The sequence below is a fragment of the Medicago truncatula genome, chromosome 2 (assembly GCF_003473485.1).
Source record: "Medicago truncatula cultivar Jemalong A17 chromosome 2, MtrunA17r5.0-ANR, whole genome shotgun sequence".
Classification (NCBI taxonomy): Eukaryota; Viridiplantae; Streptophyta; class Magnoliopsida; order Fabales; family Fabaceae; genus Medicago; species Medicago truncatula.
The window spans coordinates 12160366-12188084 of NC_053043.1; the positions used below are offsets into that span (position 1 = coordinate 12160366).

The 27719-nt window shown below is 34.8% G+C and overlaps 1 protein-coding gene, 1 long non-coding RNA gene and 1 pseudogene across 5 annotated transcripts; all 3 read left to right on the plus strand.

Annotated features, from left to right (window-relative positions):
• Positions 1-2265: 2265 nt before the first annotated feature.
• LOC25486339 (telomere repeat-binding factor 1) lies at positions 2266-7320 on the plus strand. Of its 4 annotated transcripts, none has more exons than XM_039830410.1 (7): positions 2266-2413; positions 2960-3056; positions 3243-3463; positions 4139-4223; positions 5181-5264; positions 6216-6565; positions 6971-7320. In XM_039830410.1, exons 2-7 carry the CDS (start codon positions 2985-2987, stop codon positions 6972-6974), a joined length of 816 nt encoding a protein of 271 aa, XP_039686344.1. In that variant the 5' UTR covers positions 2266-2413; positions 2960-2984; the 3' UTR covers positions 6975-7320. The 4 variants fall into 4 exon arrangements, with proteins under 4 accessions (XP_039686344.1, XP_013463066.1, XP_039686345.1 ...); XM_013607612.3 differs by having other exon boundaries at positions 2267-2413; positions 2960-3134; XM_039830411.1 differs by having other exon boundaries at positions 2268-2413; positions 2957-3056.
• Positions 7321-9563: 2243 nt separating this feature from the next.
• Positions 9564-12418, plus strand: LOC25486340 (telomere repeat-binding factor 1-like; annotated as a pseudogene).
• Positions 12419-18062: 5644 nt separating this feature from the next.
• LOC120578018 (uncharacterized) lies at positions 18063-18855 on the plus strand. Its single transcript, XR_005643977.1, has 3 exons — positions 18063-18277; positions 18376-18592; positions 18730-18855. It is a non-coding gene; the product is annotated as an uncharacterized lncRNA (long non-coding RNA).
• Positions 18856-27719: the final 8864 nt, after the last annotated feature.

The following is a 27719-nucleotide window of genomic DNA, read 5'->3' on the forward strand; positions in this document are numbered from 1 at the left end:
AATTAATCACATGACTCAGTGTCGTGTCGGCATCACACATTGACATGTGTCAGATACCAGAGACACAGACCTAATGTGTCAATGCTAAAAAATGTAAGTTATATTGCTCATACATGTCACCAAATTAACATCATGTCCATAAATGGTTTTGTATAGAAAGTTGAACCGAAAGTTTTCGATAAGTAATCAGCTTCTTCGTGTGGCCACAAATTAAGCTAAGTTCACCGTTCTTTCCTCCAAAACTAATGTCGACTCAAAGTTTCACCCTATGAGACGCATCATCGAGGTTTCTTGGGAACTTCCACCACTCAACTACTATGAAGTTGATGGGCCAGAGATTCTATTTGTGGATGATTGATTAGAGATTCTCGTGGTAGATTCATTCGCGATTTCTACAATAGACTCAACACTTGCTCTGTTGTATCGACGGAACTCTGTGTTCTTCGCATTGGAGTTGATCAGGTAATTATTATCAATAACGTCACAATCGCATCCCCCAAAAGCATGTGTGAAAATGTCACAATCTTCTAATTCCTTGTTTCTCTTTTACAGTGGTTAGTCTTTAGAACGACATAGAGTCTTTTCATAATTGAATTTAGTTATACCACTTTGAAGCGGTAAATAAAGCCAACAATCTAAACAAAAAGTTGGATACTTGACATTGCATGAGAGAAAAACCTATTACAAATTGTTCCCTCTTATTTTTTTTTTACTAACAAAAACTATTATAATCAAATAAAGGTAGATTAATATATACATTTAATTGACAGCGGAATCCATAAACTGATGATGTAGGATTTCTATAACATTGAATTTGATAAGAAAATGGATTTATAAAAAAGCTAATGAACAAGACAAGGGTACCCCGTAATGGAAAAAAGACAAAGATACTAGCCCCAGTTGCGATAAAACGAACATCGGAAGACATTACAAAATGGATTCAAGATCATCTATTTGACGGAACCGATCTTATCTCTCTTAGCAAGAATATCATCACAGCCATTAGCTTCACAAACGCACGAGAAATACGAGGGTTAGGGTTTAAGATTTAGAACACAACAAAAGAAGCATTTCAGAGAGAGTATGCTTCATAGTAGATATGAAGGTAAAACCACTTTGAACACAACTTTAGGGTCAACTTTAATGAGAATGGAGTGGATGGAAAGATCAAGACAATGATAGAGAGAAACATCCAAAACTAATATATTTGTTCATGAATAAGATGATAAACAAATGAAAACTCGTCGAACCAATTGCAATTGAACAAATGGTTCAATCTAATTTAACCAAATTGTAATATAATCAAGATCAAACAAACTAACTAATTGCCTTGGTTCCTTGTATCTTTTGAAGAATTGGTGTATGTATACCGAATATAACAACTGCTCTAAAGGTTGAACTCAATACTTTTTTTAAGGATCTTGAGTTTAACATTGTCATATATATATAAGAATCAATGTACATTATACGTTAGTCCGAACTAAACTAATCGAATATGTAAGACACAATTAAACTCAAGATCCTTAAATTTATACGCTATCACCATCGGGAGTCATGTTAGTCACCTTTTATTGAGATGGGATGTCCCCTACAATTGTCAATCATATATTCCTATAGAGTTCGTGAAGAGGATGTCTGAAATGCTAGTCGAAGAGGAGGGATGAACCATGATATCATGTTAGAAGAAACTCTCGGCTTAGGTAAAAAGGTTGCGCAACTATTTCCTCCCCGAAGGGTGTGAGTGATGCAAACATGCTTAATCTTAATAAAGAAAATGTTTGATATCTTGGATCTGAGTAACATACTTATGAAACCTTAACGTTTGATCATGGAGGATATCAACACAATGGAAAGAATTAATGAACCAAATAATGTCATGATAATCCATTTGTTTAGCCAACAAAAGTCTGGGATGAATAACATGGAGTTTAACATAAATAATATCTCACTTTATATTTGTTCTTCAATAAAAAGATAAATAAATTAAAACAAAATCAGTTGAACAAGCCGCGATTGAACCATAATAGCGAATTTACCATATAACGAGGATCAAACTAATCGACAAATTACCCATATAATATACGACACATTAAACACAAGATTCTTCGGTATTGAACACCATCGTCGAAAAATAATACACATTTAAATATAAGATTCATCGATATTGACCACCATCCTCGAAAACCATATCAATTATGTTTATTGGAGATGAGATGTCACCCACGGATGATATATTTTTCATATGAAATAAATAAAATTCCTCCAAAAAAAAATGAAATAAATAACAATAAAAAATCATAGGTATAAATAATCCCATTTAATGTGAATTTAGGACACAGAATAAAAAAAAAAACTAAATCAAAAACACAAAACTGAGCAGCGCCGATTACAACGCAACGGCGAGGAAGTTAGGGTGAGTAACTCTGATTTCCCTTTTCCGATTTCATTTTTATTTTCCGATCTCCCCTTTCACGGTGGCGCCGGCGAGGAAGCTATTCCGGCCGCCCTGCAAAGGGCATCGCATCACAGAATTCTTTCGCAGCTGATCGGAATTTTTATAGATTTTGTTTTGGAATTTTTTAGGGTTCTGTTTGGGGGAGTTAGTAGGAAATGTGATAAAAAGGAAATAGGAACAGAATTTTCATAGATTTTTTTTTTGAAATTCTTATAATTGATGTTTTTTTTTTTAACTATATTATGATATAGAGTATAATTATTTCGGCAATCTGATTGAAACTTTGATCCAATGTATTTTTTGGTTACCCATATAGTAAAGTTTTATTTTACGCCCGGTCGAGGTGGGATTATTGTTGCTTTCACGTTTATTTTGCTCGTAACATTCGAACAAAGCCTAGGAGTTTTGAATGTTTAATGACTATGTAGAACTTGTGGTTATATGTTTAGAGTTGAATTGGATGTTTGTATAGTTTATTTATATTTATGATGTTGGTTGCAGCAGAGTTTGATTTTTTGTGTTGCTCGAAATGGGTGTTCCTAAGCAAAAATGGTCAGAAGAAGAGGAATCCGCACTTAAAGCTGGAGTTATCAAGCATGGGGTGGGTAAATGGCGTACGATCCTCAAGGATCCTGAATTTAACCATGTTTTATACCTTCGGTCAAATGTTGATCTAAAGGTTTGCTTATGTTGTGCTTATTTATTCATTTGTTGTGGTAATGAATTGCATTAATGTTGGACCGTAAAATCTGGATCTAAAGGTTTCTTTATGTGGGTTGTTGGATAGGATAAATGGCGAAATTTGAGCGTGATGGCAAGTGGATGGGCTTCGAGGGAGAAGCCAAAGGGAGCAATGAAAAGGGTGCATTATCAGGCACCAAGACATGAGGACAACTCTATGGCTGTCACTCCTTTTTTTCTAAGCGATGATGAAATTGTTGATGTTCAGCCTCTTCAAGTTTCAAGAGATATGCTGCAAATTTCTGGCCCAAAAAGCTCTAGTATAAGGTTGGGCCCAATTTTTTTATTTTATTTTTGTTTTTTTAATATGGTAACTTATTTAATTGTTGTCTAATTGCGTTGACAAATAGCAGCCATAGCATGGTGAAATTTAAATAAACTACTATTGTTCTGTGATACACAATTCGGTACAAAATATCATAGTAATAGCGCAGTTAGATTCTCTGGTTGAAATACGGGAGAACCCTATTCAATTCTTGATGGGATCAGAAATGGAGTCTTGCAAATTATCCCCTCAAGTGGAAGATAATTTCTAGATCTTCGAACGTAATCAAGGGTTCAATATGAATAGTGTCACTTTGGCAACCACACAAGGTGACACTTTACCACCGTTGATCGGCTTTTTGAAAAAGGACGAGGCAGAGATTGAGTAAGAATTTGAACAAACTAATTAGGGTGCAGAATAGAACAAATAATTTTATAGTGCAGTCGGCGATTGTCTTTCAATTAGGGATTCTTGTTAATTGCCAAGTGTGTTAAGATCATTCATTCCATTGCTTTCCTTGTATTCTTGCCTGATTTCATTATCTTGTTTTGTGTGCATCCTATAAGGAATCATTTATTTGAGAATTTGTTTATACATGTTCCCTCTTTTCATTGTAAATTGTAATTATTTTAGATTTATTTCAACAGTGTATACTTAACCGTGCTTACTTTATACAGGTTGGATAACCTTATAATGGAAGCTATATCTAGCTTGAATGAACTTGGTGGTTCTAATAAAACAACCATTGCTTCATTCATTGAGGTATAATTCTGATTGCTAAACCACACTTTTGTTCTACTTTTAATTCATTAGTTGACATGTTGTTATTCTAACATCAGGATGGTAGATGTTATGATACGTAATAAATATCACATAAAATCATTATTTTATTTTGAAAGTATTTTAGAATATCTTAGAAAATTTATTGGGAGGTGTTTCCATATTCTATGATTAGTACAAATATGGGTTAGTACTTTGTCTGAGAATGAATCTTGACGCAAGAGTGAGGTGGCTACCTTGTGAATTGTGATATGGTCATATGGAGGTCATGGAACAGCCTCTGATATGCTTGCTGGTGTAAGGCTGCATACGTCTATCCCCACTAAGATGATCTCACCTATTGGGAGGCTTGTGCCCTAGAGTAATAAATTACAATCACTTGCTGTGCCTGTCATTTACAAGACAATATCCTTGTTTATAGTCCTAGAATTGTATAGAAGAAAATGTAAGAAATATGTAAAGATAATTAACAAATGCAAAAGAAGAAAAAAATAATCAACTACATATAATAACACTGATAACACAATTGTTTAATTACTTTGATTTTGCTAAGTTGGGGACATCATGAAGCAGAGCTAGTTTGAAAAAGAAGTCTAAAATTAAGCCATTATGTTGAAGACAAGTGAGCCAATTTGCTCAAATTAGCTTCAGTGGTTTGAGACCTGTGCGTGTGAGTGTCGTGCAACAACTCCATGCCTTCTGAAACCTGGTTACTGTGTCTTGTGGTTTCTGCGAGTGAAAGCTTAATGCATCCTGATCTATGATGCTATTTCAACTTTCAGTTGACTAAATCTTATGTGCTTAAGATATGACACATTGTTATTACTAACTGAAGTGTTATAGCATTGCATTTGGTTGGATACTGTTCTGTTTTATATTTCTTATACAATATTGTTTGTGTGAAACATATGTTGAATTTCATCATTTTGTATTCTGTAGGACCATTACTGGGCACCGGCTGACTTCAAAAAGCTGCTGTCAGCAAAACTGAAATATCTTACATCTCGTGGAAAACTGATCAAGGTATATTACAACACGTTTCATCATGTCATAACTCATCCATCTAATGCAAACTTACAATAAAAATCGTCATAAATGCACTTGCTTAACTCTAAGATGCTTGGATTAGTATTAGGAAAAATCGAAATCTCACATTAGCTAGAAACAAGGCCAAGCAGAGCTTATAAAGCCTTTGCAATCCTCACCTTAGAAATTGGTTTGCTGGAGTTGAATCAGGCCAAAAAACACTAGATGGTATTAGTGTCTATCCAGACATTATTGGACCACCGTACATTCCATGAACCAAGTTCGTTAGTGTTGGGGGTGATGAGCAGGTGTGTTAGAAAAAACTCAAGACTCACATTGGCGTGAGATAAGGCCTACATAAAACTTCTAATGTCGAGGCAAATCTTAGGCCCCAAACCCTACACATTAGACAAACTCTGGTATTACCAATTATATGACTGTAGGTCTGAGTTCGTGGAGTGGAAAATGGGCTAGATATGGAGTAATAGCTGAATAAAATAATCTCAGGACACGGGGATTTGGAGAGATGCTGAAAAGGATAAGGAAAGATGTCAAATTAAAATGAAAGTAGTGACTTGTCGAGTTGAAATGTTAAGAAACAATTCTTGTAATTTTCTTCTTCTTCAGAATACACGTATCTATTTGAAATAGGGGTGCTGTGGATGGTGTTACGTGTTTTATTCTATTCTCTGTAGTCTGTTTCTTATATAAAGCCGTTGGTTGTGGGTTTGGGCTGAGATTCTAGTATACAATACAACTCTCCATTTTCTAATGTAGACTTAAAGACAGTTTTCTTCTTTATATTTGAATAATCAATATTTTTTCCTGATTTAGTCTTATACATTTATTGTGAGCTATATTTGGATGCTATTCTCATTTTTGGATGTCATGTTTACTTATTTCAATTTGAGATTTTATTTATTTCATGAGTTGAATTTTATATTTCAGGTGAAGCGCAGGTATAGGATTGCACCTACTCCAGCATATTCAGACAGAGGAAGACACCCATCAACATTGTTATTGGAAGGGAGGCAAAAAGGCTCTATGAAATTTTACAGGGATGAGAGCAATATCCCTACTAAGTCTGAGATCGATTTAGAATTAGAAAAAATAAGGTCCATGTCTGCACAAGAGGCAGCCGCATATGCTGCTCGAGCAGTTGCTGAAGCGGAAGCCCTCATGGCGGAGGCTGAAGAGGCAACAAAGGAGGCAGAGGCTGCAGAAGCGGAGGCAGATGCAATGGAAGCTTTTGTAGAAGCTGAAAGGAAAAGGCTGAAGGAGAAAAACACCCAAAGACGGTAAATCTCGGCTTTTTCTTCCTTTGTCATACTATAACTTAATACCTTAATAGGACATGTAGAAGATTCTTTTCGATTCAACTTAGAAGCAAAATAACATGGAATGAGTTTTTTATATTTACATATGATATTATTTGCCAATTTTATTTGCTCTTCCATAAAACCTGCTTGCAAGAGCATGCATAATACACATCTCTTCTCAAAATTAATCATCTAAAATGATTAGAAATGTGATTTGTTGCACATCTCTTCTCAAAACCGATCATCTAAAATGATTAGAAATGTGATTTGTTTGCGGAAGGATTTATCGTTTCGGAAACATTCTATTAGGCATCTTAGTGATTATTTGGTATATCTATCAAATGGGTGTGGTATTTTATTTTTTTTGCATATTTAAATTTGTAGATGATCCCTGCTTGATTGAAGTGTGAAGAATGAGACTTGAGGAGCGTGATCCGTGGCGTTGGGTAGGACAGAGAGTCAGTTCTTCATAACCATTTGCTGGCATTCTCTATATCTTATGAAGAACTAGACCTTGAAATATACTTGTTGTAGATTAGGAACATTATTTGAATCTTTTGTTGTAATTTCTTGAGAGTGGTTCTTTCCATTAGCCCTCTTCAAGTATACCATTTGTAGAAAGCAGATGTTTAGATGAATTGGAATCTATTCAAATATTTGCAAAAGCATATAGTTTTATTAGTGAAACCTTTCATAAAAAAACCTTTTAAGTTAAAGAAAGGATTTATTAGGGATCTTTTCATGTTGTTGGAACAGAGTACCTTTCCATTTATAGGTTTGTGTAGGGGTGGAAATGAGACGAGTTGAGTCTAACTTGGCTTAATTTGACTCAATAAGAATCGATTAAGCTCGGAACTCTGCTTGAGTTCGACACAAATCTTTTTCTATCCCTAGTACAACTAGTTTAAAGTTCAAGAACAACTTGTTTCTCTGAATCACATAATGTAAAAAAAAAAAAAATCAAAATTTTTAGATCTTTGACCTTTTAATATTTTTTTTGAAAAGTCAAAGATTGAATTAAAATATAAGCTATCACAAGCATAATGTGTTTAAAGGATAGACACAAATACAAAGTTCATACCTGCATAAATATGCAGATAAATATAGAAAACTAAACATAGCTAGCTGCGAACACCCCAAAACAAAAATAAAGAACCACACCAAAACTAGTACAGGCAATGAAGACAAAAATGAAAAACTAGATTTGGGCATATTGTCAAAATACTATATATACAATCGAGCCAACTTATAAACCAAACAAATCAAACTATATTTATCTCATGTTCAGCTCATTTAGTTAACAAACTTGATTTTCAGCAACTCATTTGGTCATGAACCAAGATCAATGAGTTAATTGTCCAGTTGAGTTTCTAACTATGTTCACGTTGACTCAGTTCATTGCTAGCCCCAGGATTGAGTAAAATGCAAACATTCTTTTAGTACATTATTGCTTCGTTGCTTAGTAATTGTGTGAAAAAACAACACTCCTGATCAAAGAGGTTGTAGTGTGCAAGGTTCTTCTTTGGAGGAGTGCACTCTGTTCTGGACTTGGATTCGCGCTAGTCACTGCTTGGTGCAGTCCCTCATTTATGAACCATTAGGTGTGTGCTTATTTAATTTGTTTATTTATTGTGACTTTTGATTTATTTTAATAAAAAAAAGTGCGAGTTGGAGAGTGAGGTGAATGAAGGGAATACATCCCTGTTCCACACACTTCATTCCACAATTATTTATCTAGATTTCAAATGTAGTCCTCTTTTTTTATTTTTTTATTTTAAGTCTAATGGAGTCCTCTTAGGAGTTGTGTAGTAGAAACTGATTTTTGATATGATCGCAGTGCATGCTTCTATTTGTGTTTGTTAATAGGTAAAACCAAATATAAAGCATATGATAGATATAACATACAATGGATTTTGACTAGTGCAGTCCCTCACATGTGATAGATATAACATATATGCTTCCACTTTTATGTTCTTTTCAGAAAGTTTTATTTGAATGTATTTTAACGTAAGTAATTTTACATTCAATTTATTTTTGCCATAGTAGACAGGGTGGTCTGGCTATCTTCGTATGAAAAGTTATTGGTTTTTAGGATCGTGAATTTATGGGTCTTAGTGTCTTACTATTGATGATACCCCACTTCAACACCCTATTTATCTATTTTTTCATTAGCTTTTACTGAGAAGTCTTATCCCTCAACATACTCCCACAACACGACAATTACTTTCCACTTAAATTTCATTTTTTATGCAAGTAGCAGTTGTTATATTCCACTGTGACTTACTGACTTGTGTATAGTATGGTCCAACGGAAAAAATCAATACAAGCAGTGTCTTGAAGTTATATAAGGCATTTTAGTACATTTTTATTGACATTGTTTGTGAATAATAATTAGGAAAATAGTACATTTTTATTGGCATTGTTAGTGACTAATAATCAGGAAAAATTACATTGGTCTCCCTTAAGCTTTGTTAAAATATCACCTCCACTGTGATATTTTTTAATCAAACACTCACATCCCTTGTTTATTTTCTATCCGATAGATTCCTCCCTTTCAGGTTAACGCTGTTTAACCTCCATTAAAACAACTATCCTTTTGCTTAGGATCAAGTTCAACAACTACTCCCCTATTTTTGAAGTTCTCCCCATTTCATCACTGGTTTCTATCCATTTTCTTTCCCTATAATAGATGTGACTTGTTAAAACAGCTTTCCCAAGGATGTGATTCTGCTGCGCCATAGGCATCATCACATCATAGAATTGTGCCACAGTAAAGCTTCGTTAAGCGGCCCGATTTGCAACATAGATTTATTTTGAATTGAGAATTTCTATAGGTTTTGTTTGGGAGTTAGGAGAGAAATGGAGAGAAGGGTTGTTTAGGGGAGGGGAATTTCTCAACTTGTTTAGGTATGATTCTTACACAATATATATATATATATATATATATATATATATATATATATATATATATATTCTGAATTATTTTGAAAAAGAGTAAAATTATTTGGACAATTTGGTGTAGCCTTTTGAAACCTTGATCCAATGCATTTTTTGATTACCCATATAGAAAATTATAGCTTTACGGATAAAATAATTTGCCCTGGCTAGGTGGGACTATTATTGTTTTTTTTTTTTTTTTTTTTTTGCTTCTAACGTTCGAGCAAAGCCCAAGAGTTTTTAACGTGTTATGACTCTTTAAAACTCGTGATTATATATATTTGGAAGTGAATTCGATATTTTTATAATTTACTTATGATGTTTTTTTAAAGAAGCTAAATTAGCCCACCTAAATTAGCACCGGAGGGAATCGAACCCGAGACCTTGAGGAGGAGCACACTTCCAGGTCCCAAGCCAATACCACCAGGCCAACTTAAGTGGGAATTTACTTATAATGTTAGTTGCTGCAGAGTGAATTTTTGTGTTGCTCTAGATGGGTGCTCTTAAGCAGAAATGTCCATTTGAAGAGGAAGCGGGTCTTAAAGCTGGAGTTGTCAAGCATGGGGTGGGCAAATGGCATACAATACTCAAGGATCCTTAGTTTAACTCATATTCACTCAAATGTCGATCTCAAGGTTTGGTTATGTTGTTGGTTGTTGTGCTTGTTTGTTTATTTATTCCTTTTCCCTATAATAATGTATTGAATTAATGTTGGACCGTCTAATGTGGATCTAAAGGTTTGGCTATGTATGTGGGTTAAATAGGATTAATGGAGAAATCCGAGTCCGATGGTGAATGAATGGCCATCGAGGAAGAAGTCTAAGGTAGCAATCAAGAGGGTGTGTCATCAGGCACCAAAACAAGATGACATTTCGATGGCTGTAGCTCCGGTTACTCCAAGTGATGATGAAATTGTTGATGTTCAGACTCTTCAAGTTTCAAGAGATATGCTGCAGATTCCTGGTCCGAAAAGGTCTATTGTAAGGTTGGGCCCAATTTTTTTTTTGGTTTAATATGGTAGTTTAATTTCATTCAACGTTGTCAAATAGTGTAGTCGAATTTTAACAAACTACTCTATGTTGTCAGTAGTGCGCTATAGCAGGTTAGCATGGCGGCACAGCCTGCCACTACCATACCATAGGCCCGCAAAGCGCTGTTGAGAGAAGCGGCGGTAATGGCCGCAATTAGCTGTTGAAAAGCGGTGCCGCCAAGGCACATTCCTGGTACCGTAGCGGTTTGGTGGCCGCTATTGCAATTTTGTGGGAAAATTCTCGATAACCCAATATTTTATTTTTTATTTTTATTTGTTTAGGATATATTGGTACTTTCACACTTTTGAGTGACTTAATATTGTAACCACGTGTTCAATTGTTCAATTGTGGCTGTTTTTTTTTTTTTGCTTTATTTACGTCATGCTGCCATTGTGCCTTCGAGTTTGAGTTCTGCCACTGTTGCCTTGCTCTTGATCGAGTTCTTCTCTATTTCGTATTCTGCCATCATTGTTCTCCTTGCTCTGTGATATACGATTTAATAATACAACTATCGCTTCTTTCAGAGGTATGATTCCGATTTCTATACCCAGCAATTATTTGTTCTGCTTTAAATTCATTTCATTCTGTAGTTGCCATGTTATTCTAACTTCATGATTGTAGATGTTAAATTTCACATAAAAACATTATTCTACCTTAACAGTAATTTAGAATATCTTAGAAAATCTCTCGTCCATATTCCATGATGTTATTTGTTTAATTATGATTAGGGGTTGATATTAGTACAAATACTGGTTGATTCTTCGTCCAAGAGCGAGCCTTGGCACAGTGGTGAGGTAGCTACCTTTTGATATTTAGGTTTTGTGTTGAACTCCTGGTCACATCCTCTCTTCGTGTGGGTGTAAGGAGGCATACGAGAAACTATCCTTGTTTATAGTCTTTAGATTTTTTTTTTGAGAGAATATAGTCCTAGAATTGTATAGAAGAAATTGTAAGAAATATGCAAAGATAATTAACAAATGCAAAATAAAAAAATAAAATAATCAACTACATATAATAACACTGATAACGCAAATGTTTAATTGCTTTCATTTTGCTAATTTACATCATGAAGCATATCTAGTTTGAAAAAGAAGGCTAAAATATAGCCATTATGCTGAAAGACAAATGAGACAATTTGCATTAAAAAGCTTGAGTGATTTGAGTGTTGTGCAACAACTCCATTGCCTTCTGAATCCTGGTTTCTATGACCTGTGATTTGTGAGTGGAGGATTAGTACATCTGGAGCCATAGGTGCTTTGAATATCTCTTGTGGTAGAATGTTTGCATGCTATTTCTACTTTCAATTGACTAAACATTACATGGTTAAGAAAAAACATTATATTGATTATTACAATACTAGCTAAAGTGTTGTAGCATTCCATTTTGTTGGATACTTCTCTATTTTATATTTCTTATAAAAGTTGAATTTCATCCCATTGTATTCTGTAGGAGCAATACTGGGCACCGGGAGACTTCAAAAAGATGTTTGTCAGCAAAACTGAAGTATCTTGCATCTAGTGGAAAACTGATCAATGTATACTACAACATGTTTTATGTTCTAACTCATCCCTCTGATGCAAACATACAATAAATATTGTCATTAATGCATTTGGAGAAGTGGTACATGTTTGACGGATTAGGATTATGTGAAAAATTATCATGTGAAAAATGGTTGTAATGTTTAAGGTTTTATTTTGAGAGATGGTATATGTTCGACGGATTAGGATTCAACTACTTAGTGCGATCATTTATTTATGAACCATTGGATATGCTTTTGTACCTCTTGATTTATTGTAATAAAATAGTACAAGTTCGGGAGAAAAGTGAGGTCAATGTAGTTAATACTAATCCCTGTTCCACACAATTTTCTTTTTAGATTTCAAATTTAGGTATCTTACAAGGAATTGTGCAGTAGAAATTGATTTTTGATGCAATTGTCGTGCATGTTTGCACTTATTTTTGTTAAGTGGTTTAAGTGATTTTTTTCTCTCTATAAGATGGTGGAAGTGAATTTTAAAACATATATATGATATATGTTTTAAAATACATGCAAGACAGTTGAAAATAAAAATAAAAATTTAGTCTCAATATTATTATAATACTAAATAATAGATGATTTTTAAGCTTTTCTTACCTCTCGGTCAAACTCTGAATTACTATAGTCCATTTTCTATAGGAATCGGAAAGTTAACACAAGAGAAAAACAGATGATTTTTTTTTTTTAAAGAAATAATTTTCTATACCATTATTTTTTGGACAACTAGTTTCTGCCCTGTCATCAAAATTGACAGTTCCTGGAACCCTTCGAACCTTGTTACCCTCCAAATTTTTTGTTGTTTTCAAGTTGTGTCTTACATTTGAAATTTGAACCTTCCAAATTGATAATTTCAGTTTCTTTGTTTTGTACATTCATGTTATCTTTGGTTTGCACAAAAGCTTTCCTCTGCACTTGTCTAGGCTTTCTCTTGTTGATCAGTTCTTGTTCCTCCTGAGTTGGTGCAACTGTCTCTTTTGCAATAAACTTACATGATGACTAATATAGTTAAAATGGTTGTTAAAGTAAGTCATGTTTTCATAGTCAATCTCAACCATAAAAGCAAATCTAATATAGTTTGGAAGATTGTTTACGCTATTCATAAGATAAAATCCGAAATCAATAGGGCTCGCGAGAAGAGGGTATGGTGAAAAACGAAATAGCCAATAATGACATAATTATCATTGAGCAAAATACTTGAACTTTTAAACACTACTATATAATAATAATAATAATAATAATAATAATAATAATAATAATAATAATAATAATATTAATAATAATAATAATAATAATAATAATAATAATAATAATAATAATAATAATAATATTATTATTATTATTATTATTATTATTATTATTAGGGTTAAATATGTTTTTGGTCCCTACGTTTTGCACAATTTTGAGAATTAGTTCTTACATTTCAATAAATGTTTTTAAAATCCCTACATTTTTCCTGAGTTAGTGTAAATAGTCCCTGTTGTCAAATTTCTAACGTGATGCCAATGTTGGCGGTTCAATCTCCCCGGAAAACGGCGGAGAACTTCACCACGATTTTTCTCCGCAGCTTCGTAGATGCGGATCGCCGGTGTTCGTCACACTTCCGGTGAAATATGTTGGTTTAGAGGGGAAGATTTGGAGGCCGAAAGCGATGATGTTATCGTTGAAAGCGCTTGTTGTTGCGGGTGTGGAAGGTGTTGTGGTGGAGATTTGGTGGGGTGGGGTTAAACTTGTTATGATGGCCTGTGTTTCATCAACATGGCACTGATGGCAGGGACCAATTGCACTAACGGAGAAAAAATGTAGGGATTTTAAAAACATTCATTGAAATGTAGGGACTATTCTCAAAATCGCGCAAAATGCAGGGACCAAAAACATATTTAACCCTTATTGCTATTATTATTATTATTAGGACGGTGCTAACCGCATCAGAAGAGACGGAGAGATAAAGGTACAATGTTTCACCTTGATCTGGTCTAGACAAGATTGGAGGTTGGGAGAGTGCTCTTTTGAGACGTGTCAAAGCTGTTTCACACTCGTCAGTCCATTCAAACGCCGTTTCCTTTCTTAAGAGTTTGAAGAAAGGGAGAGCGTGTTGGGCAGACTTGGCGACGAAGCGAGAGAGCGACGTTAACATTCCGTTAAGTGTTTGAATGCACTTTTTAGATTTGGGTGTGGGGAACTTCGTAAATGCTCGACATTTGTCTAGATTTGCTTCGATTCCTCGTTATGTTAGATAGAAACCGAGAAATTTGCCCGTTTGAACCCTAAATGTCCATTTTTCAGGATTTAACCTCATGTTGTATTTTCTGGTTTGTTCGAGCACTTGTTTGAGATGGGAGGTATGATCAATTTCATGCTCAGACTTTATAGTAATAATTTCCTGATTCGGTCATGAATGCAGTTTTAATTTCATCGGTCTTAGCCATGGGTATCTGATTGTACCTAGAATAGGCGTCCATGAACGAACAAAGTTTATAACCGAACGAATTATCAACCAACTTATCTATGTTAGGAAGTGGATATGCATCTTTAGGGCATACCCTGTTAAGATCGGTATAGTCAACACACATACGCCTTTTCCATTAGATTTTTAACGAGTATAACGTTGGAGAGCCAAGTTGTACACTTAGCCTCAGAAATGAAATTTGCCTCTAAGAGGTTTTTCACATCTTTTTCAGTAGCCTCCGCTTTTTCAGGAGACTGCTTCCTACGTCGCTGAGGTACAACGCTAGCACTAGGACTAACTATAAGCTGGTGACAGGCGACGCTAGGGTTGATTCCGGGCATGTCACCTGCACTCCAGGAAAAGAGGTCAGCTCCCTTAGGCAAGCAATCAACTGGGCTTGCACAAGTTCAGGAAGCTCTTTGCCGATTTTGAAGCTCTTTGAAGGGTCATCTCCAAAGGGAATCAACTCGAAGTCTCCACCAGGGATTTTCCTAAAAATTTCCACATTGAGTGTGTCCTTCTTTTGCTCGATCAAGTTGGAGTCTAGAATGCTCCAAGCAGCTTTCCCTTTATCCATAGAGGATTGTTCAGTTGGGGAAAATGAGTGCTGACTCTTATTCGCTGGAGGAAACATCTTTGTGCAGCTTCGAAGTCTCCACCAGGGATTTTCCTAAAAATTTCCACATTGAGTGTGTCCTTCTTTTGCTCGATCAAGTTGGAGTCTAGAATGCTCCAAGCAGCTTTCCCTTTATCCGTAGAGGATTGTTCAGTTGGGGAAACTGAGTTCTGACTCTTATTCGCTGGAGGAAACATCTTTGTGCAGCTTCGATGTCCCCGTGCAGAGTAGCGATGGCGTTATTCCCTGCATGGTACTTCAGCTTTAAGTCGGAAGTCGAGCATGAGGCCCCGAAATGCGCCACCCTTGTCCTCCATATTATGCAATTGTATAGAGAGGAACAGTCGATCACCAGAAATGGGATCTTTATTGTTTTCCTTGCTTCTCCTTCCCCAAAGGTTAAGAGCAACTCGATGTAACCCCAGGGTTTCGTGGAAGAACCGTTGAATTCGTAGAGTTCTCACCCAACGTAAGGAAAGAGGTTTTTCTCCGTCAACTGGAGAGTCTTGAATGCTATGCAGTACATAATATCACAAGAGACCCCTATGTCAATCATGACTCTTCTGACATTGAAGTTAGCCGTATATGCTTAAACAAACAATGGTATGTCCGAATTTGGAGCTCCACCGGGCAACTCATGGTCGTATAAGGCAAACGGTGGTCGCCCCCAAAGTTTTTGGTTGAGGAGAACCAGCTAGTTGACACTCAACGGCTCTTCGAACTTCCTCTTCATGCTCCCCATGGAGAGGCTTGATATCCCACCAGTGATGACGTTGGCAGTAGGAAATTGTTCCCAAGTGAACGCATATGGAGTTATTTCCACGTGCTATGGGAATTCATCTAGCTGCTCCACGGACATAGCAACCACTACATCCTTATGCTTCCTATCGGTGATCAAGTCGACAGTCTATTTCTCTAGCTCAGAGTTCTTGGTGAACTGCTTGAGCCGACCTTGTTGTATGACGATTTCAATTGCATTCTTCAAATGGATGCAGTCATCAGTCAAGTGTCCGTGACACTTGTGGAACCGACAATATTTTGTTTTGTGGTCCTATTTTTCTCCTACGAGGGAGCTTTAGGTGGTTTGATCCCAACCTCTTTCAGATCAGCAATATCAATCTCATCTAGGATCTTTTCCGTTGACATTGCCAGGGGTGTGTATTCGGTGAAGCGACGGATGGGTCCTTTGCTTTCACATGCATGTTTTCCTTCCTTCTTTTTCTCTTAGAAGGATTTTTTGGAAGATTCAGCGGTAGGTTCTTCCTTCCTGGTTTTGTTCAGCATGTTCATGTACAACTCCTCTTCATACCGGATGTACGTTTTGGCGATTGCTAGGAACTTGTTTAGAGCCCGTGATCGAGTTGGACAACCTTTTTCACGTTCGTTCCTCCACAATGAACTTTTGCAACGAGGTACCTTTTCATTGATTCATCGGCACCTCGCACTTGCATAACTTCTTTGTTGAACCTCTCGATGTAGTCTCGAAGAGGCTCGCTATTTCCTTGCAAAATCATCTCGAGGGACGCCACAATTTTGGGTTGGGTCCTCGAGGAGGTGAAGTGAGCAGTGAACTCATGGCACATATCATCCCATGAGTCAATGCAATTCCTCAGATTTTTGAACCAAGTCATGGCACCTCGTCGGATGGTAGTAATGAAGAACTTGCATGTCACGGCTCCCCGCACCGATCGGTAGGTGAGAACGACCTCAATGTTTTTTATGTGCTCGTCTGGATCTGTCTTTCCATCATAGAAGTCCATTTGGGGTGGTTTCTCCAATCCGCGGGGGATTTGGGCGTTGTGTGAATAGGTAGTAAGCTACACGATCGCTTCGATCATCGTGATCATCCTCAGAATTAAAGGAGGACTAAGAGCGTATGTTGCGTCTTGGTGTTGACTTCCTTGGAGGAGATCGTCGTAGGGATCTCTTTCTGGGTGAACGCCGGTCGTGGCTTGGAGATCTTACACTGACGAAATGTCGGGAAGATCTGGATCTGGACGGGTGAGGGCTCATTCCCCTTCTGTTACGGGTTGGGGAAGGAGCGTGACGGAGGGGGGTCAGCTGCCTTTATGGCCGTTCTAAGTCACAACGTGTCGATTTTGCTCCTCGATTATTGATGTTTGTCGTTGAACCGTGAAGAGTAAGTAGTTGACCAAAGTATATGTTGAAGTGGAATTGTCTGCCACCTCATCAGGCCGTGGAGGACCGTAGAGGGGTGGTTCCTGCAAGTGTGCAGTTGGCAGGGAACTCGGTGGTAAGCTTCCTTGTCCGAGGCTGGCTGTAGGAGATGGGGAGGCGGTTTGTCCATCACAATTGCCGCGACGGATTTCGCTCTGGATGCGCGGGTTGGCACCGTTGGTAGTCATGGTATTTTAGTTGGAAAGCTTTGGTTTTTTATATGTAAAAAATGGGGCTAACGTGTAATTTCCCACAGACGGCGCCACTGATCCTACCTGATCATAAGGTGACTGCTGGTGCTACTATTTATTGCGGTGGTTGTAAGGTGGTAAAATGCGTCAGAATTGAGGGTTTAAAGAGAAGAGAGATTCTACCTTAGGGACTGCGAGGAGTCCCCTTTATATAGAGGTGGATGTTTGCGGAGCCGTTGTAAGGCACACATGTGCCCGATGGTTACAAAATCGTAGGAAGTGTACCTTCCGGGGAGATATTCGTGAGAACATGGGAAAGAGACAGTACAGTTCGATTGAACTGATCTCTGTTTCTCTGAGCACCCCCCCTCGCGGAGAAGGGGTGTGTTGCGAGTAATATTGCCAAATGTAGTATTTGGGTTGTGGTGGTATTGGGCCTAAGCAATTGGGCATTTAGGGTTTTGACCGGTCCAGAACAATTAGGATATCCCCTTATAAAAGCAGCTACACTCACCATTTTGGCCAAAGTAGTGAGGACCAACGGCGCTTCCATCAATGTCAATCTATCAGGCTGAAATCCTCCATTTGTATAGAGTTGAAATTCAAGCTTTTCTTGTCTATTCATCACCCGTTCATGTTAAAGATATATTCTAAATATATTATTAAGTTATTGCATTGATTCTAAATATATTATAGAGATCTAGGGATACATAAATTGCGAATTCACGCAACCCAAGTTGTTTTTTCCAATATATGTGAGAAATTCCATGTTATTATTATTTTTCTTTCACTGATGTTTTTTATTTTTGAGTTTATTTTCTCCTACTAATCTTTTGTTCTTTATCTGCATTAGATCTATGAGCGTCGAACCAAAACTTGATTCATGGAGTTTCATCACTAGATCTATGGGTCAATCTAGCAGGCTGCAATTCGCCGTTTGTAAAGAGTTGAAAGTTCAAACTTTTCCTGTCGCTTCATCACCCGTTCATATTAAAGATATATTCTAAATATATTATTAAGTTATTGCATTGATTCTGATGAAATTCTAGAGATCCATGGATACAGAAATTGTGAGTTCACTCAACCTAGGTTGTTTTTTTCAATATATGTGAGAAATTCCATGTTATTATTATTTTTCTTTCACTAATATTTTTTTATTTTTGAGTTCATTTCCTCTTACTAATCACGTGTCCTTTTTCTCCACTAGATCTATGAGCGTCGAACCAAAACTTTATTCATGGAGTATCATCACAAATGCGATTGAATGAAAATCGTCAACGATGTGCTATATTTCTACTTCTTATCTGTTGTGCTATGTTTTTATCATTTTTGACTTAATTGACTATTTGGTCCCCTAACTTATTTATTGTTTTCATTTTGGTCTCATAACTCTAAATTTTTTCTTTTCGGTCCCTAAAATATACCTTTGTTGGTCAATTTAGTTCGAGCATGTGAACTTTAACCATAAATGTGTAAAGTGGATCAATATTGTACGTTGTCCATCGTAGACCTTATTAAATTTTTTAATTTTAACTGTTTGACTTTGATGTCCTTAATCTATATTTTTAACTTTGTTGACTTTTATGATATAATCCTTAATCTGTATTTTTAACTTTTTTAAAGACCCTTTCAAAAAAAATTATAAAATAATATATTTTTAATTGTGACATTGAGATGCAATTTATAAGAATATGTAGTTTCCTTGATACATCCATCAAGTTATTTTGATACACTGATTTTTAGTGCATCTATTTAAATCAATCTTATGCTGTGATTTGACTTTTTGAATATATATTTGAAAACTCCTTAGATGTTAGAAACTCCCATTTAATCATCTATATGTGAAAAGATTACACAAAAATGTTATTTTTGTTTATAAGAGCACTACCTGTCCAGTAAGAACTCTCTTCAAAATACTTCAAATTGAATAATACATCTGATTCTTCCTCGAGCCTAAAATCAACAAAACACATTTTTTAATTTCAATTTACCATTCTAGTTACTTGATTCTAGGACCATATAATATACATACATACATACTTACATACATACATACATACATATAAAGAAATCTGAAACAAAATAAAAATACATTATTTAAAACAATAAAAACATAGATCTTTACTTGTGCATGGTTTCCTTCAAACCCTCTTCCTCAAGATATTGAAGAATGAGTAGCACCAATTAATTGTTCAAAGATGACATTTTTTTAGCTCCGAGTGATGTGAAGTAACTGACCCTCAAGAGAAAAATGTTGTTTTTTAGATCACTTGGTTGAAAGGTTGATATATAAGCAAAAAAGATATCAACTTTTCAACCGAGTAATCTAATAAATATCATTTTTCTCTTGAGGGCCAGATACTTCACATAACTTGGAGCTGAAAAATGACATCTTTGAGCAATGAATTGGTGTTACTCCTTCTTCAATTTATTGAGGAATAGGTTTTGAAGGAAATCATGCACAAGTAAAAATCTATGTTTTTTATTATTTTAAATAATGTTTTTTATTTTGTTTCAGTTTTCTTTATATATATTTTTTATGGTCCTAGAATGGGAAATTGAAATTGAAAAACGTGTTTTGTTGATCTTTAGGCTGGAGGAAGAATCATATTTATTCTTCAAATGCATTTAAATAAACAAAAATGTTATTTTTGTTTAACAAAAATGTCTAGATGCAGAATTTAATCATCAATTTGTATGTAATTTTGTTGGGCACACAATTATTTATATACTTGTATTATATATGTCAGCTCAAGAAGACGAAGTCATTCTTGCGAAACCAATTTTATGGATATTTCTGATTTATTATAATGACAACAATGACAATGATGATAAAACCAATGGTGGTGATGATAGTAATGATGATCTTAAGAATAACGATGATACTGACTTCATCAGTACCCAACCAAAGAAGTTAGGTATTACTTTATTCAAAATATTTAAAAAATTGCTTAAATACTTAAAATTATATTTTGTATGCTCCAATAATTTTTCACTACATTATTTTATTTTACTAATACATTTATAAATACGAGTTTAGATTCTAAGTTCACATACTACATCTTCAAGGAAGCCTAGACGTCCAAAAACACTTCCACCTGAATGGATTAACAAATGGGATATTGAAGACGATAGGATTGATAAGGTATGTACTCAAACTTAAAATGAAGACATTTAATCATATTTTTCATGTACTTGTTGACATTGTAGAAATGACTAATTATTGAAAATAAAAGCATGCATTTAAGAAAAAAATATTTATAGCTTTTAGTTAGTTAAATATTATTGTAAATAAAAATTCTATTCATATGGTTTAATTGTATCTAAAGAAACTTAACAAATAAATAAAAAATAAAATTATCATAAATCATTTGTTCGTGGTTTCAATTTGCAACCCTACCCTATGTGTTAATATAGAAACATGAGTATTAAATGAAATTGAAACATGAATATCCTATTTCTTGTATTGGTTGACTTGTCTTTACATCCCTATCTTTTGGAAGTGGATTCTTTTCTACCGTACTGTTTTATATTTTTTGTTTCATGGACAAAATCAAACATCAACTCTAAGAGGCTTGGATTAATATTGGGTAAAATCAAAGTCTCACATTTACTATAAATAAGACTAAGTAGAGATTATAATGCCTATATAATCTTCATCTTAGAAGTTGGTTTGGTGGAGTTGAATCAAACCAAAAAAATACAAGATAGTACCGCCTTTTTTTTATGAACCAAGGTAAATAGTTTTGAGTGTGAGCAGGTGTAATATAAAAACTATTAATAGAAAAAACTCAAGGCTCACGTTGGTAATGTCTAGGTAATCTTCACCTTATAAACTGTTTTGTGGGGTTGAGTTTGGACCCAAACCTTACGAATGAGACAAACCCTAATATTAGAAATTATATTATTGAATGCTTGATTTTGTGGAGTAGAAATCGGGATAGATCCAGTAATAGTTGAAGAAAAAAATTCTTAGGGCAAAAGGATTTGGAGATAAACTGAAAGGAATAAGGAAAGATGTCAAGTTAATATGAAAATAGTTACTTGTGGGGTTGAAATGATGAGAAATAATCCTTGTATTCTTTTTTAACCTAGAATACATATATCTCTTTTTTTTTTTGGTGAAGAGAATACATATATCTCTTTGAAATAATGTATTGTTACTGATGTTGTTGTGACTTCTTTTATTCTATTTTCGTAATTTGTTGCTTAGATACAACTGTTATTGTGGGTTTGAGTTAAGATTCTAGTATACAAATCTTTATTTTCTAATGTAGACTTAGACAAAATTAATACATTCTGGTGTTAATTAAAAATTCATTTTGTTCTATATATTTTAGCAATCCATATTTATTTTTTCTTGATTTAGTGTTATACATTTATTCTGAGCCATATTTACCTTCCTTTGTAATACTATAACTTAATACATTAATAAGACACTAAGCTTCTTTTATATGCAACTTTGAAGCAAAATAACATTTTTTTTTCTTTCTATTTACATATGATATTATTTGAGCATAAATCATACTGCTTCTCAAAACCAATCAGTTAAAATAATTATAAATGTAATTTGGTTATGGACCAGTTTATCATTTTGAAGACATTGTATTATGAGTTAAAATATTTATACCTATATATAAAACTAATGTATCATATTTATGACCCATGAGATCTGATCATCAGTCTACATACATAATAGTCTCTATGTTTTATTACTATCCAATTTCATATTAAAACTTGACTACGAATACTTTAAAAATAGTGCTATGTATGTTAGTTTAATCTCACAATTTAGTCTCAATTAACGTTGCATTACTCGAACTATCTATTTCATGGGCTTTATTAATCTTATAACAAATATAATAAAAACCATCTCTAATTATTTAATAATAAAAGTCATGATACATATCATAATGTTTAGAGTAATGCTAGCAACATTCTATTTGGAACACTCTTTAATACTCACTCTCTTATTAGTTTAAATCATTTGTGAGTTTACACTTTGAAAATTGAACTCATACAAAGTGGCGAGACATACTTTGATTTCATCAAATAAAATAGCGAATGCTAAAGAGAAAGTTGAAAAGAGAGTGTTGCTAACATTCCTCGTTTGTTTAACATAAAATTATTGACATTTAGGGTTTACATCAACGTTCCTTTAAATGTACAATCTCCTACTTGTACAACCTCATGATTCATTTCATTTCAATGTGAATATGTGGCATTCACATACCGTCTAGAAGCATGTTGTGAAATGCTCACTAAATATTATTCGTGCATCATCGATTACTCTCTGCCCTCGTCAAAAGGTTCGAATTGGCTGAGATTTTCTAAGAATATTTGTTCCTCTAGGTACAAGGATTGAATGCCACAGGAGGCTAATAAATCACAAATTGATCAACAAGTTATCAAATATGTAAGAAATACTATGAGTAACATTCCATAGGGTGACTGTTAAAATTGAATTTTATTTTGGAAGTTTAGTCCCCGATAAGTCAAATTTCCTAGGTTCGTCATTGTCTCAAGAGATGTGATCGATTGTACGTTGAAGTCTAACTTTTTAAATCGTTAGTTTATATTTCTTCCATATGTTAGAAGGGGTCAAGGAACTGCCTATGAGTCAAAGAAAATGGTATACATATTGAATCATGTTGAATAAAATGATGAAATCATTTGATATATTGTTGTGGTATTTTAGCAGATACTGAAGGAGAATCAATTATATTTATTTGAAGGAAAAATATTTTTGATATTTTTCTCGGTGTTGAAACCGTGTCAAATTCAAAGGAGGCTGTTCTTTACATTTTTTTAAAGGATTGTTCTTTACATGAACAGAGGAGATGTAAAAGATATATTAATGGAGGAGATAAATATAATTAAATTGACTTCTTTTTTTTATGAAAAGTATTTTTTTTCATTCTATTAATTGCAAATAACGCATAATGTATAGAATTATTTACTTTAATTTTTTTCATTCTATTAATTACAAAAAGAGAAATTAAGGAAGGAGAAATTTTAATTAATTAAAGTGGCACACTAATGCTGATTTTACAACCATCCGAATGAATGCTTAAACTTTTTACCAAGAGGATACAAGCATGACTAACTCCACTATCACCTCAACTAAGATATCATTTACAATTAAAGTTTTATGGATTGTTTTATACTTTTCAAATGATAAAATTACACTTAAATTGTTTGAAATAAAAAAAATAAAAAAACAGATAACTTTTAAAATTATTAATTGATTTTTGTAATTCTTAGTATAAAAATATTATTTAAATTTTAATAGTATAAAGATTCAACTTAATTACAATATAAATGTATAAAAGTCAAATTATAATTAAACTTTTATGGAAATATATATTAGTGAAAAAAAAACTTGAAAAGAAATTGAGGAAGAGCGAGAATTAAATTGCTAGTTATTAAATTGGATCACGTTCCTCCATCTATTTTCACTTTTCCATTTCCAATCATTTTCAAGTGTATACATAAGAGATAGGAAAGCTGACCGGTGATAGGGTTGCGGTTTCAGACTCTCTGGTTGCAATTTTTATTTTTGGTTTCACGTGCTTCTGTTCTTATCTGCCATAATTCACGACACCTGACCCTTACATTTAAGGTTGCGCAGCCGCGCCAATGCTCTTGGGTATTACAAAGGCTGAATCACGCATTACTCATTACTAGTGTCAGGTCTGGTGAATTGTGGACAGACTTTGGATGGCATACATGTGCCCTTGGCCGTGTGTGTCTGACACCGCTCCTTCAGCAATGGTGCAAGCACAAGCAGTACCAATAAAATCATTTGCAGTAGTCTTGGCTGGTCAAAACACAATCTATGACAGACCACTCCCAACTCCTTGCATTAAAGGCGACGCTTTGAGTATCCGTATTGGGTAGGAGGAGTATAACCGTGGTGTAGAGGAATTCAAGAATACGTTACGGGCTAGATTGACTCTAAACAAGGGTGAGAAACCATATTCTGCACGTGACCTAAGCACCAAATTGGGAAAGCTTTGGAAAACAATGGCAGCATGGAAAATGGTTCCTTTAGGCAAAGGATACTATGATTTTCATTTTGATTCGGTGGAGGATCTACGTCAATTATGGGCAGCTGGTACAATCAATCTCAAGTCGGGTTTGATAAGACTCTCTCAGTGGACCAAAGATGTCAAATATCTTGCTCAGAAGCAGACTCATTTATCGCTTTGGATTCGACTGGTTGAGTTACCGCAAGAGTATTGGCGGGAGAGAACATTGAATGAAATAGCAAGTGTGGTTGGCACTCCGATAGACATTGATGCACTGACAAGAAACCACACTTTTGGCCACTATGCACGGATCCTAGTTGACATTGACCTGTCTAAGAGAGCTTATGATGAGATCCTTGTGGAGCGTGAGGGCTTCACTTTTAAGGTGGAAGTGCAATATGAGAGGAGACCGTTGTTTTGCCATCACTGTTACTCCATTGAACATAATGTCTCCTCTGTCGACGGTTACATCCTCAACCGCCAAAGGATAAAGATGATCGTGGAAAACAAATTATTGTGGCTGAGAAAGCACCCCCTAAAACAACTCGCCAGCACATAGATGGGGAGGCTTCCACTTCAGCCAATGGCAGTACCTGGACTTGGGTTCCGATTCTGATTACTTCGATAGTCACCACTACTCAGAGAGTTCTGGTCACTTCTGCCCCTTCAACACTGGCTCAGCCTTCTCTGGCTATTCCGGCCCCTACTTGCTCACCCATGGGGTCGGTTGTTCACTCTACTTCAACAGTTGATACTTCACAGATGATGAAGGAATCACTATGCCTATGACGTCATTGTCGTCAACATCTTTCAGCTTTCCACTACATAACGTGTTTAACAATATTTCTAGCGAGGAGCTACCACAAGCAACACGAGTGTTTGAAATTATTTCCCCAATTGTGCACGATGACGTGCATCCTGAGAGAGCGGAGCAAACACATTCGACATCGCGGGAGGAGTTGGAGAACCCCATGGCTGACGATGTTACTACGATACATGTGGAACATATATAATCATTCGCGCCCCCGGGAGCTGGTGGAGAGTCCCAAGGGTGCCTATGAGCATGTACCACATTCATCAATTGTTGAGCACGATGACGTGCATGAGGTTTCTGTGGAATCGACACAAATTCAGACAGTGAATTTGGTTGAGCACGTTGACGTGCGTTTTGCCCCAAACCAATCCCCCATGGATGCTCGTTCCGTTGATATCACTTGAAGGGACTTAAGAGTTTGTGCAAGCAGATGTTAATATTAATGTATCGCATAGTCATGATGAACATGTGGCTGCCGAAATTCAACAACAAGTTCATCCCAGCAAAAATATCCAGCATGGTTTAGATTTGTGGGAACGAGTGCGCCAATATGATGAGAGATCAGCTGTTGAAGACTTCACACTAGTTCTAACAAGGAAGCAGAAACAGAAAATAAAATTACAACAAGTCTTACAGAAGCAGCCTACCAAAACTCGTGCTCGGGGTGGTCCTTCTACAACTGCCCAATGAATTTTCTCTATTGGAATGTTAGAGAGATTCTTGGTTTGTTCAGGTTATTACTTTTACCGCGAGGGCAACTGTTGTGCGAACAAACTTGCTAACTTTTGGGTCACTCAGTTCAGGGTTCGATCTGGCTTTCTTCTCTTCCTTCTGAGTTATCCAACGATTTCTTTCGGGATAGATGTGGATTACCCAACTACAGATTTCCATAGTTTGTTTTTGGGGAGTTTTTGTTATCTGTTTTTTTTTTCCTTTATGTTTTTTTTCCTTCTTTGAGGGTTTTTGCCTAGTCCCCCTCCTTTGTAATTATTTTTTTCCGTTTTTTTTAATAAAATCTTTAGAGTTTGGCGGCATAGGATGAAGATTTCTCGGGATACCAACATAGTTGGGATGTCGATGTTGCCTCTTGATGTATGTCCTCTCTCCTTGCTTATCAAAAAATAAATAAACTTTTATGGATTGTTTTGAATTTTTTAAATAAAAAATTAATTTAAAATTGGTTGAAAGTAAAAAATAATTCAAATTATGTGAAAACATAAGCGTAAATCATTTAAGAAATATGACCAAAAGTATAACTTTAAAAGTGGGTTTAACTATATGAGCCGCCAATATTACTTGTTTTATAGGATCAATCAACCATAACCTCAAATCAATAAAAATATTTGAAATTCATCATAACTAATTTTAAATCACATATATGATGGTTGTGATGTGCTAACGATATAGAACTTCCCACGTTGACGGTAAGTAGGAAAATTAAATTCTAAGAAAATTGATAAAATGATATGCATATTTTTTCAGTATAAATAAGAAATTTAATAAATATCAAATAAAAATAGAAGTAGTTATATATAAATAATTTATTTAAATAATTATTTACTAAAAGAAAATTTAGAATGAAAAATTATCTAAAAACTGCAGAAATAAAAAAAAGCAATATTTTTTTAAAAAAGAAAATAAATTAAAGATAATGCTAAACCAATTTCTATATATTAAAAAACAATATAAGTAGAAATTTTAGAAGGGAAATATTATTATTAATAGAAAATTTATAACTGTTTCTAAATAAATTCAAACATATTAAATTGGATCATTACGTTTAGGGAGTTGTTGTGTTGGCAGACGATTCATACAATTATCCAAATGCTCTAAACACTATATCTATGTTTTCTGCAATTGGGTTTCGCGTCTACACGTTGGTGTGCCGAATTGTTCGTGGTAGTTGGTGATTTGAGTTTTGCTTTATACCCTCTAAGGTTATTTTTTGTGGTTTACTGTGTGAGGTCCATGCTACTCGGCTTTGTACTTCTCTTTATTTTAATCTTATTTCTTTTTGACAAGTTAATCTTATTTCTATTTTGCATAAAAAAAGAAATATTAAATTTTTTGAACAACATAATAATTATGCAGTGAATGTTGAAAATAGTTTTATAAAGACATTCAACTATACTATTCAATTAATTTTTATATAATCCTCTAAAAAAACTAATTTATATATATATATATATATATATATATATATATATATATATATATATATATATATATATATATATAAACATTTAAAGTCGGTTTTCACCACCGTAAAACCAAACATACATAATTTTTATCAAAACTTCAACCAATCTAGGTTGTATAAACTAGTAAACACTAGTGGATGAAGAAAATAAA